This window comes from Lygodium microphyllum, chromosome 5, assembly GCF_053477565.2.
Source record: "Lygodium microphyllum isolate KBCC chromosome 5, Lygodium_microphyllum_v1.1.10, whole genome shotgun sequence".
NCBI classification, from domain to species: Eukaryota; Viridiplantae; Streptophyta; class Polypodiopsida; order Schizaeales; family Lygodiaceae; genus Lygodium; species Lygodium microphyllum.
In genome coordinates this window covers 41204090-41217450 of record NC_141139.1, presented here as the reverse complement: position 1 = coordinate 41217450, position 13361 = coordinate 41204090, and the positions used below count along the sequence as shown (strand labels likewise).

The 13361-nt window shown below is 37.6% G+C and overlaps 1 protein-coding gene across 4 annotated transcripts in view; it reads left to right on the top strand.

Moving 5' to 3' along the window:
• Positions 1-10453, top strand: part of RLF (reduced lateral root formation) — a 44963-nt gene extending 34510 nt beyond the window's left edge. The window contains exons 4-6 of one of the 4 annotated variants that reach the window (XM_087677749.1): positions 9266-9400; positions 9469-9519; positions 9642-10453. In XM_087677749.1, the coding sequence (XP_087533875.1) occupies positions 9266-9400; positions 9469-9519; positions 9642-9730 (275 nt within the window). In that variant the 3' untranslated portion in view covers positions 9731-10453. The remainder of the gene's footprint in view (positions 1-9265; positions 9401-9468; positions 9520-9641) is intronic. The other 3 variants (XM_087677750.1, XM_087677751.1, XM_087677747.1) reach the window with 3 other exon arrangements.
• Positions 10454-13361: the final 2908 nt, after the last annotated feature.

The following is a 13361-nucleotide window of genomic DNA, read 5'->3' as shown; positions in this document are numbered from 1 at the left end:
ACTTTACACCCAACAACCTCTCACTTAAAGGCCCGAAGTGGTATATTTAAGCTAGCCAACTTCCACTAATCGAATGCAATGCTTATGTTGAGCCTTTGCAAGACTTTTAGTGAGAACATCTGCAGGGTTATCTTGGGTTTTGACCTTAGTCAATGTGACAAGACCATCATCCAAGACTTGTCGAATGAAGTGATACTAAACATCTATGCGTTTGGTACGTGCATGGAACATGGCATTCTTAGCCAGACATACTGCACTCTAGCTATCACAACCAAGCATTGGAGTATGTGAAGAAAGATCAAAATCCTCGACCAAATGGCCAAGCCAAAGAGCTTCCTTAGAAGCTTCTGTGGCTAAAATATATTCAGCCTCTATAGTACTTAGTGCTACAATTTTCTGTAGCCTTGAACGCCAAGAAATAGCCCCATTAGCCAAAGTGAAGACATACCCACCACTAGTAGATTTTCTAGTGTCAAGATCTCTTGCCATGTCTGAATCACAGAATCCTTGCAACTCTAGTGTACCCTTTCCATAGCATACACACTTGTCTTGTGTACCTTTTAAGTATCTAAAGATACATTTCATTGCTTCCCAATGTGGTTTGCCAAGGTTAGACATAAATCAGACGAGTGTTAATAAGCCCAAATGGCATCACTAAGAAATGGTATAATCCATAATCCGTCCTAAAAGTGGTTTTAACTTTGTCACCCTCTTGCATACAAACTGATGATATCTTGATCTCAAGTCAATTTTGGTAAAGAACCTAGCCAGCCCCCTTGAGCTCATCAAGAAAATCATCTACTCTAGGGATTGGATACCTATTTTGCAATGTGATCTTGTTTAGATCCTTGTAATCAATACGCATCCTTAAGGATCCATCTTTCTTCTTTAATCTCACTAATAAGATAAGAGAAGTGTATGGTGAAAAACTAGGCTTAATGAATCTAGCTCTAGAAGCTTCTTGATTTGCTTGGCTACTTCTTCACATTCACATTAGACAATGTGTAGGGTGGCTTATTGACTGGCTTTGAATTTGGTTCCAAATCTATAGGCTGATCCATTGCTCTCTTAGGAGGTAATAAATAGGCACTTGAAACAAATACTTATACTCCTCAAGAAGAGCTTTCAAAGCTAGATGATCAGCTGAATTATTAGATTGATCTTCAATCTCTTTATTTATGTGTAAAATAAAAATCTGAGAGCGTCTCTTGTACTCCTTGAGTTGTTTAATGGTGATAAGCTGAAAATCAAATTTACTAGAGATTCCCTATAAATGGATAGGATGCCCATCAATGGGGCAAACTCCATATACAACTATTAGAAATCCATGGTAATATTTTATAAGGACATGAATGTACTAACAACTCCCATCGCATGAGCAATTTTTGGACAAGTTGTAACCATGGCGTACATCAAAGAACCACAAGCTGATGTATAAGGTATGCTTTTCATAGTAGTAGCAGTTGCATCATCTTTTGGGCAATCAGTTTTTTGTATATAGCGGCAAAGGCACACCAAGAGGTTTAGCATCAACCATATTAAAGCTGTCAATTACTTTGTTGATGTACTTATCTTGTGAGAGAAACAAGTGCTGTCGTCTATCTCTTTTAATGTGCATGCCTAATTGCTCCCAAATCTTTCATTGAGAAGGTTGAATTCAACTGCTTTTTAAGACCATGTAGAGTACTCTTATGCTTTCTTGCAATTAGCACGTCATCCACATATAAGACCAATACAATAAGGCTTCCATCATCAGCCTTTTTAGTGCTAAGCAATGATCTACATGATTGCGTTTGAATCCATGGCTGAGCATAAAAGTATCATTTTATACTACTGTCGAGGGGCTTGTTTTAGCCCATATAAGCTGCATTTGAGCTTACAAACTAAATGCTCTTTCCCTGGAATAGCAAAACCTTCGGGCTGTTTCGTGTACAGCTCTTTATCAGGTCACCATGAAGAAAAGCAATCTTCACATCCATCTGATCCAACTCTAAATCCAAGGATGTAGTGAGAGCAAACAAAACATGGAGCGTAGTCATCTTCACCACCGGTGAAAAAACCTCTTGGAAGTCTATGCCTTCCTTCTATATATAGCCCTTAGCAACCAAACGTGCCTTGTATTTGGGCTTCCCATCAATACATTTCACCTTACAAACCCATTTATTAGGAATAGCTTTCCTATCCTTGGGCAAAGGTACAAGCTCCCATGTGTTATTCGCATACAGAGACTTCATCTCTTCCTGGATAGCAAGCTCTCACTTTCTCTTGTTTTCACATGATTGTGCCTCTTTAAATATCAGAGGCTCACATTCATCAGCTAATAAAATGCAATCCAAAGATGGTTGAAACCTCTGTGGCTACCTTTTGACACATGTAGACCTTTTTACCCAATGATCTGTATTGTTAGGCAATGGGCCTGCATCATGAGGTATGTGCACACTATCACTTGGTCGCTAATTTTTAGCATTTTCTTGCTGTTGCAACCTGTTTTCAGCATGTTCTTCTTGCTGTCCTATTCCATCATGTGCATCTATTTGCTGTCCATTATCTTCTGGCTGCAACACAATAGGTTGTTGCTCATTTTCAGCATCAAAAGGAACAAAATCTTTAGCTAGTGATTGCTGAATGACTGGCTTTTCATGCTGAAATTTGACCTTCTTTTGGTCAAGGTCACCATGTATAACATTTTTTAGCAACTTTGCCTCATTAAATACTACATGTCAGTTGTGTACTAAATACTATGTCTTGGTTGCGTACTATCTTCCTGTCCTGAGAAAGCCAAACTCTATATCCCATCTCTTTCTCATCTCCATATCCCATGAAGATACCCTTGATGGATTTCATGTCTAGTTTAGTCCTTTGATTTATAGGAATATGCACAAAGGCATCACAACTAAAGATATGCAAATGGTCGTATGAAGAAAGTTTGCTAGACCAAACCTCTTTAGGAATGCCATTTTCCAATGTATGGTTGGAAGAACGATTGCACACATGAACTGTAGTTTTAAGAGCCTCTCCTCAAAATTGCTGTGGGAGATTAGTTGTGGACATCATGCATTTGACTCTTTCACAAAGTGTGTGATTATATCTTTCAGCCATACCATTTAATGCAGGATTGTAAGGGACTATCAACTCCCTCTTAATGCCATGCATCTCACTAAACTTTTTGAATTCATTTGAAACATACTTGCCCCCATTATCCGTTTTTATAGCTTTCAACTTAAACCCTTTTTGTGTGGTAACAAAAGCATGAAACCTTTTAAAACATCCAACATTTTCTTTTTGCTCTTTAAAACATACACCCATGACTTTCTACTGAAATCATCAATAAAGGTGACAAAGTACTGTGCGCCCCCATGTGAATTAACATGCATAATGCACATATCAGAGTGTACTAAGTCAAGAATATTGGACTTATTAACGACACTAGAGTAATAAGGATGCTTCACATGTTTTCCATATATACAATCATTACAAAAGTCGAGACCAAGGCCTTTTACATCAAATCTTTCTAAAGACGAGAGAACTTGAAGACCTTTTTGGCTCATATCGCCAAGTCTTTTGTGCCAAAGTCCCATATGTGAATGAACTTTAGCCACAACCAAAAACTTGCCAGGTAATGCTTTACAATGCAAATAATACAAGGTCCCTCTTTTTTTGCCTTTAAGAATTAGCATAGAGCCCTTGTGGACCTTCCAAGATCCACCACCAAAGGTAGTAAAATACCCTCGTGCATTAAGTTGCCCAACTAATAGTAGACTTTTCTTTATGCCAGGTACATATTTGACATCTTGCAAAATCAGCTCTTGGCCATTTTCAAGGACCAAGTGAATGGTACCTACACCCTCTATTTCACATGCATAGTTGTTGCCCAAGTAAACCTTGCCTAGGCAACTTGCATTGTATTTAGAAAATGACTCTAAAGAGGAAGTAACATGAAAAGAGGCATTGCTGTTCACTATCCATGATTGGGACAACCCATCATGAGCTCAAAGTAAGGCATCAATCATCTCCTTTTTGGTGATGTGCATATCACCTACTGCCATAACATCTACATCATTACATGAGGCTGCAACAAGTATCTCTCCAGTGTCAGAGAGCTCTTCAATGACCACACTAGATGCAACATTTGCCTTTGCAACTTCTTTTGAGGGAGAGTTGTCATCATCTTTGTTGTCATCCTTCTTTTTCTTTCTTTCTCTTTCTTGTAGTAGTGACAATCGTGCTTTTTATGCCCATTACGTTCACATTGATAGCAAGCAACATCTTGCTGATTGCCCTTGCTTTTACTCCTGCTTTTGGCTTTATTTCTTGCATTACCCCTCTTTTTTGACTTGCCTCTAAGATGATAGGCTGAACCACTGCTCTCTCAATTGGACTTTCTTTTTATCTCCTCATTGAGAATAGAGCCTCTAACACCATCAAAGGTTAAAGCAGGGTTGGTGCTTAGTGAAACAACTAGAGACTCTTGGCTCTATCAGGCAAAGTCATCAACAAGAAAATAGGCTTCAATTTATAATTGAAGGGCTGCAACCCAGAGTCTTGCAAAATTGACTCAAAATCTCTGTGAAAGCACTCAAATGCTCCGATGTTGGTTTAGACTCATCCAACTCCATGTTTACAAGCTTGCGCATGAGATACACTTGATTTACTGGAGTTGTATTTTCCTAAGTGAAGTGTCCAACTTTTTCCATATGATATAAGTTGTATTAAGATGCTTAATGTCTGTAAGTACATCATCAGATACAACCATTTTAATAAATGCAATGGCCTTTTTGTTGAGTCTAGCCCAATCCTCATATGTCATAGCTGCAGGCTTCACTTCCAAAAGAGCATCATCATAATCCTTGAGAAACAAAATCCTTGCATTCTGTCCTTCCACAAAAAGAATATAACATCTCCACTTGTTTGTGCCATTCAAGTTTATTAGGTTGACACTAAGGGCACTCATGCACATAAGACTCAACCAAAGTCTCGACTCTCTGTGTGGTAAAAAGAAATAGTGAGTAACTAAGGGATGTATGCTAAGATATCTTGTGGTCGGCGCATCATTTACTCTTGCAAAATTTTCTTGCGGAAATCCTAATTGTCAGGCATATACATTTTGCTTTGTTTAAAAAGTAATCCATTGCAAATGGAATACTTTTTTGCTATCTTTCTCTCAGTAGCTAGCTTTTTAGCATTTGAATTGCCAAAGCTTCTTGGGGTACTAGGTCCTTCTTGGATTAATTGCTAGATCTTGCCAAAGTGAGGATCATTTTGACAACACCCTTTCAAAAAAGGATAGATGGTTGATCGGATTGATCACAAAGATCGGATTGACCACAAAGATCGGATTGATCACAAATATTCTTTAATAAATGGTTGTTAGTCCAAATAATGAGTCAACAATAACGATACTAAAATTTTAAGCGCATGGATGACTGCCAATAATTCCTTCTCAAGTGGTGTAATATGCTTGGGCAATAGTGAGCTTATGGCTCTCAAATGCAATAGGTCAATTATCTTGATAAAAAAAAATCACCTATAGTATAATCATTCGCATTTATATGAATCTCAGAAGGTTTATTTGGATCAATAATTTGCAATTTGATGTAGTAGTAACTAGCCATTTCAATGTTTGAGAACATTGATCGAGTTGACTTGTCCAAACAAGTGGCAGACTAATATGCTTTTTCTTACTTTAGATATCCTTAATCAAGCATGTCAAGGGTTTAGTAATATGAGCATAGTTCTTAATAAACTTTTAGAAAAATCCAATAAAACCCAAAAAAGATTTTACTTGCCTTATGGTCCTTGGAATAGATCAATTGAGCACTACTCAAACCTTTTGAAGACCAATATAAATGTCATCAATTGAGATGACTTGTCCAAGATATAAAGGTTTCACGCAAAAAAATTCGCACTTGGATGGTTTCGCAAACAATTGTTGTTGTCTTAAGAGACGTAAGACAATAACAAGTGATTCGCACGCTCCTCCAGTGACTTACTATAAATAAGTATGTTGTTGAGGAAAACAACTATCCACTTTTTGAGATATCATTTATCATCTGTTGGAAAGTTGTAGAAGTATTATCTAATCCAAGAGATAGGACCAAAAACTTATATCCATACCATGTTTGAAACACAATAGTCGATCTATAAGATCTTTTATTATAGGTAATGGATATTTGTTCTTGATGGTCACCTTATTGAGACCCTTGTTTTACATAGAAGTGCATTGTGCCATTTTGTGCGTACATGTAGTGCAACACGACTACATTAGATACATGTGTTTTTTGTGTTTTCTTTACTCCTAAAGGATTGCTCACTTGTTTGTAGCCACTTACACTGAGAGATCTTCATCATTGACATTGTTGTGTTTTCTTCTTGAGTTGGTTGCTTCGTGGTCATTTTGATAGCAACCATCATCTTGGAGAGATTTCAACATAATCTTCATCTCCGATAGCTCTTAACGATTGTGTTTTACTCCCTTTATTGCTGTCCTTCATCTTCCAGTGTCTACTCCAACATTCCATTGCACGGAGGATTGCATTTTTCTCTCTCCATATAACAGATCTTTTCCTTGTCATTGATAGCTCTGCTCTAAGGATTGTGTTTCACTCTCTTCACAACGCAAATCTTGTTTAGGTGCTGTTTCCGAGTTAGCTAGGACAATGCAATCATTTTCGAGCTCCACTCCATTGTATCAATATGTTTCATTCAACATCATTTAGAGTTTATCATTCATCATTCATCATTCTTCTTCTACGTCTTGAGTATTCTTTGTCATAGTGTTTGCCGTACATGTGAAGATATGCTAGGGTTTGCACTGAGGAAACATAGCATGTACGACCAAGACTAAAACACAAAGACTCAGATAGGGACAAGCAAAACTCAAACCCTAAACGAAAAATGCAAAATGCAAAAACTCAAAACTCAAACATAGAGACAAACATAAAGAGAAGAAACTCTGAAGTGAATGAATGCAAGTGTGTACAGAATGCCCAAGGACAGAGCAATGGAACATCAAAGAGTAACGTCGACCAGAGACAGATTCCAAGTGTAGTAACCACCAGTCAGAGATGAGAGTGTTGAATAATGAAGGGTATACAGAATGCCCAAGGACAGAGCAATGCAGTGTTAGAGAGTGATCTCCACCGGAGACAGATTTCAAGTGTAGTAACCACGAGTCGGAGATGAGAGAGTGTTGAATAATGAAGGGCAGCAGGCTGGTCACCAAAACATAGTAGTCGCAGGCTGAACAACAGTGAGTGTCTTTGCACAATCTTTGACCATCAGATTGGTATTAGGTACCAATAAATGCCACTTCTCTAGTGTCGCCAATTGACACTTATGGCCAAATGAATGACCTAGGCCAACAATTGGCCCCGGATAGCACCAAATACCTGTGTGTTCCCATTTGCACCTCACATGTGCAACATTTACTTAATCATGTCATTAAAAATTAATCCATATGCTAAGTGAGGTTTCAAAAATACATGTTCTCATTGTTAGCAGAGTATTTGTCAGCTCATGTGTGAGTCTGAGCTTGATCTGGGCTGGGCATTTTTATTAGGTATTTTAGGTATTTTTATGGTATGGCATTTTATGCCAGTGGAGCATTTTATGCACCAGTCGGCCAGCATTAATGCTGTCCGACCAGCATTATTGCTCCCCACTTTTTCAGCCTATTTATACTCAGTGGTTCCTCCTCAGTTAGTATCATCATCATCATCTTCACCATCTGCAGACTCTGTGGAGAGAGGAGCCAGTGCCAGTGCCCACGCAGCCAGTGACTCACTGTTGTATGCGACTGTCTCGTGTTCAGATATATGGATTCCATTTCCCGTGCATACATCTGAGTTCTCATCTGTATCGTGTTCTTTTCTTTTCTCTTTTTGTTTTGTGTTTCAGCAGTTTATTTCAGCACATGTTTATGCTTCCACCGCTGCTCCACTTCTGACACTCATGATAGCCCTCCCGCTTGAAATCCTTGCAATTGTCCTCGATTGCACTGCCAAACGCATCAAAAGCAAAGTACTACAGTGGAATTTCCGTAGGGCATCATAGTCAACACAACATTGCACACTGCTGTTCAACCATTCTCTCGTACCTAACAACTATGCATAAAGAACTTAAGCTACCATGAGTGCCTTATTCATAGTGTGGGCACTTGGTCTTCCCTTTTGACTTCTTGTTTCTCTTCTCCTCCTACTCCTTGTTCTTGCCCTTATTCTACCACTTGGCTGCAAAAGCGCGAATGGCTGTTCTGGTTTCACTGTTACCATTTTTAATATCTAGCATCTCTCTCCAACATCATTGGCACAAGCTCTCCCATGTGATGGTGTCTCGAACTTTGGAGGTAAGGAGATTGGTGTAGAACTCATCACATTTTGGAGATGGGGGGACCGGGGTGTGTCAAGAGTGTCACAGCCATGTCTTCAGTCGATACTTTCTTGGTGAGGTATACAAGCTTATCCCGTATCTTCTCCATTTTCTCAATATGGTACTTCATAGTTGGGGAGTTGGCTATAGAAAGCCAACATTTTGTGTTATCCATTCCATGATTGGAACTGCTGCTTCCAGATTCTCTTGGAGGAGGTTGATTCTTATCTTTGTTTTTCTCATGCTTGTTTTGCACAAGTGAAGCTGTTACCCTTGTTCCAAAAGCCTCACCTAAGAAAAAGCTAGTTTTAAATGTCTCAGCCTCACTGTGCAGAATCAATCACCGTTAAATAAGAGTATAAATCAACACAAGCAACTCAAATGAAATAACTTGCGAGGGAACACCAGCACTACATGAGACAAAAGCTCACTACCAACATTCAAGAGGAGTTCGGAAATCTGATACATGTGAAAATTTTGCAAAAGATTGGGTTTGATGGGCACGAGTTTGCAAGTTGGGAATTTCTGCAAGTGAATTTCTCTATCAGAGATACTCTTGTTTACTTCTTTCCATATTAAGAGACAGGAGGACTTTCTTGTGACGGAACCTTCCACCCTAGGGTTGAATCTGTATTGGTACTGTCTGATTTTCCTTTCAGCTATTCACTTAAGCTGATTAAGTGAGATAAAAACAATCGCACACCTGTTCAAAGTTACATTACACTACGTCTTGTACTTATGTTTTACCATTTGATTGCTTGTGTTTGTCTAAAATGTGTATACATGCAAGTCAAGTGGAGAAACATTGAATTAATGCTGTAATGTGTTATATAGATATGAGTACAATAAGAAGGTTGTAAATCTTTATGATTCCATTTGCTGTATCTTATTTCCATAGGACTAAAAGGTGGCACAAATAGAAGGCTGATTCCTATGGCAGAAGTGAAACGGCATAAGAATGAGGATGATGCATGGACGGTCCTCAAAGGAAGAGTCTACAATATCTCACCGTATCTCAAATTTCATCCTGGGGGTAATGTTGCAGTAAGCAGAATCTTAATTCTCTCTTTTACCTGCTTTTCTGACATTGCCTGTAAACAGGGGTGGATATGCTGATGAAAGGAGCCGGTAAAGACTGTACTGCTCTCTTCAGTATCCTCTACTATCATGGTCCTTTTCAGTGATAGTCAAACTGGACTAATTATTTGAACTAAAAAGACATTGAAAATAAGCACTGAATGTTTGGATGCATAGTTCCTTAAACAAGTCTGTAGATAAGTATCACAGCTGGGTGAATGCAGAGTTTCTGCTAGAAAAATGCTTGGTAGGATTTTTGGATGTTGAGGAGCGCAGGGACCCCTGACCAGGTGCTGATATATAACTCCCGATGTGGAGATCTTGGCAGCAGAGATACAGCAACATTTCATTAGAAAACATCCTCAGCTTAAACAGCAATATGAGGATCTTACTAATTTTTTTTTGGGCAAGCCATATTTTTTTGGTTGATTTGCCATTTCTTCACTGGGACCCAGTGTTAGCTGCTGTTTTACCTGCTGTTTTCTGTCTAATAGCAATTTTCTGAAGCAATAGGTATTGTTTTCTTCTCTGTACTGGTAGTGTCCAAACTCCAAAGCACCTATCAGGGGGAAGAATTCTGTAACTCACTGTATCAAAATTTTGATTTGTCCTGATTTGGGAGCAGGACACTCGCAGTATTGGAGAAGTTCGTCCAGCATCTGAGACTGGTGGTTATAGACAGACAAAATAGCATATTATTTTGCTACCATCTTGAAAAGCGTCTTTTTGAGGGTAAGCAGGTAGTTGAAATTTCTTATTTGCCCATTTTGACACAGTTGTTTTCATGCCACCTCTTGGGTGCATTTTGTGAGGGCATATGTAGTTATCATCTTTTACTGGATTACTGTAATCTGACAAGGGGCACCCTCATGTTAAGTCCTTTTGTACATGGGAGGGTTTTGGTGGGAGTCCTTGTGGAAGGAAACTGAGTTGTCCTTTGGTGTTTCTTGAAATAAATTGCATATGCTGTCTTTTTTATTTTTGGAATAACAAGAGGTATCTTATGGACAAATATTTTGAATATTGTAAATTTGAGACGATTGGTTGGGAACTATATTTTTAATGTTGAAGTGTGAGATGATTGGTTCGAAAGTCAACCTTATCCCTGGATCGGTAAAGCATCTATTACAGAAAGAGCGATATAGTAGTTTATTTAGTACATGAAGCCATGGAGAAATATGGTCATGCCTTGGGGCCTTCTAAACTCCATAGAAGCTTTGATTTTGACATAGTCAAAGTATCTATTTGCAGTCAGGAAGTACAAAGTGACATATCAAGAGTATGGTTTGTGGTACTTTACAGTACTGTAACAAGATCGAGTCTTGGGACAGTTAGTTAGTCGATGAATAAGTTTAATACTAAAAGGAAATGCACAAATTTGTTGAGCAACATGGATTCTCAAAGCAGAAAGATAAAAGAAAGGCAAAACAAATGGCAAGTGAAGCTAGTTACAGACAAGGACAGTTCGCCAAAAGCTTTTTAAAAAGCCTTGGGTTGCCATAAGAGGCAATAATGTCTCCAAACGTCTTTCACAAGTACATGAAAATCACTCAAAAGCTCAATCCTATTGCAGGAGTGCTCACAAGATTCTCAACTCTAGTATTAAGCTGCCCATAAACTAGCTCAAGTAAAGCTATTGTAAACTGGAAGCTAAGTGGCATGTCAGATTATAGGCCTACATCTCTATGCATGCAGTCCTCTTGATGGTTAAGATTGCCTTACCTCAACCAAAAATAGCCATGATTTTCTTGCAACAACTAGGGCCAATCACAGTAGTGCAAACAGTCATGTTTGTGGCTTGCATGGCCTCAATGCCGGGATGGCCTCGTTTTCTCACTGAATGGCTGTGCACATAGCTTGAAAAATAATAATCTGTCAAGGGTAGCTATGACACTTAAGAGAGCCATGATTGGATGCAACTAGCGATCACTGATTTCAATACTTAGCCTCCTATAATCTCAACTTGTTGACTTGTTGATAACAAAATCATAGCTTTTCCTGCACAAAAGCATAAATTGAAAACCATAGAAGTAGAAAAACCAAAAATGAAATCTAAAACAACAAACAAAGCCTTCTTTTTTGAATTTTTTAAAAGTAAAACATTAAAATTCACTTTTTGGGCAAATGATCCAAATGGTGGTGTTTCAACCTTGTCAAATCATCAATTTCAAAACATGGTCGTGTTTGTAGTGGAGCGCATCATCTTGGTTTCCTTTTTTCATATGCATAATCTCTCTCTAAATTGTGGAAAGTTATGGACTATGATCTATCTTGACATTGACCTTGTTCATTGTGCAAGCATGTGCACTTCCATCTTATTGCCTTGTAGTACATAGGCTAGGCTACAAGAGAGAGAACATATCTTATACACATCAAAAGTAAAGCTCAAGGAAACACGAAAGATATTAAAGTAGAAATCGATAAAGAGATTGCTATTTTTTGGACTATACAGAATGAAATCATGAGTGACTTCTTTGCAATGTAATGTGATTAAAATCATGTGTTATTCAAATTTTTGTACTGCTATTTTTTGAACTTTGCAACAGTGTAAATGAAATCATGTGAACTATACATGATCATACTCGAACAATGAAGGCAATTTGACATCTATCAACATTTGGACCTTTTTTGTAAAAATCATTTATGGATTAATTGATCTTATACTCTAAATTTTTTTGTCGTAGATAGTGTTGAATGTCTTGCAATGGGGATTTCACTATTCTTAGTCTACTAACATGTCTTGTGATTTGAAGTTTAAATATTCTTGTTGAGCTTCTGTATGTGTGTTCAAGATTGACAATGGTTTATAGTTGTCATGAAAGTATGTTTCATGCCTTAATAAAATGTATGCATCGGAAATGATTGTTAGGCCTATATGAATATGCAAAACTTAACGAGCTTAAAGATAAAACACTTAATAAAATGTGATGTATTTACTATCCAAGCTTTTACCGTTTCTACTAGATTGAATATTGTCTCAAGTTTGAAGAATAGCTCATAGTGTTTTTGATTTGTCTCAAGAGTTATGTGACACATAATTTTCTAGTGAAAAGAGCAGTTGATTCATAGCATCTAAATGATAGTGTATATTAAGGCACTCTTAAAATTTTATCCATTAGGTTGTATTTATAAGTATGCAATTTGGTTAAGCCATTTGATAGTTAATAAGCTAGACATTTACGTATATACATATATGTCGTCAAGGGGGTATGTGTCAAGGCAAAAACCACACGGATTTAAGAGAATAGAAAAGATGGAAGGAAGAATCAATAGAACCAAAGATACTATGTATATTACTTTCAAAAGTCTTTGTACATTATAGACATCATCTTGGATTCCAAGCAATATGCCCAAGTCGTTATCTTACGCAAATACTCTATCAAGACAAAGCTTGACTACTCTATGCAATCCAAATATCTTTGCCACAACTATATAAATTCAATACATACATTGTCATTGTCAAAATAACTTTGGATGTGCCAAAGACTACCTAGATGTATTTTAACCTAAAAACCTTGACAAATCCTTATGCATCATGAAATTAGCAATATTCTCATTCATCTCCAAAGAGCGGACTTGTACAACATTGGTCTCAATACCTTGATCAATTTTTAGTATAGTTGAAGGTTCTTCTAGTCCTTCGACATCTAGAATCTTCATATTTTCTACATTTATTCCAATAGTTTTCTCTACATCTGTGAACTCTGTATCATCTAGTTCTTTTTTTAAAATTTGAATCATATCATTTGCAGAGAGTGCATTCTTTTGGCATGCTTGTTTAGGAGAGCTTTTCATCCATGGAATCAAATTAACAAGCTTTTATGCCATTGATATCCTAGATTAGGATTACTTCCTTATCTCTTTGATAGTATAATTTGAGCATCATCATATATTAACATTACTTCCTTACCCCTTTG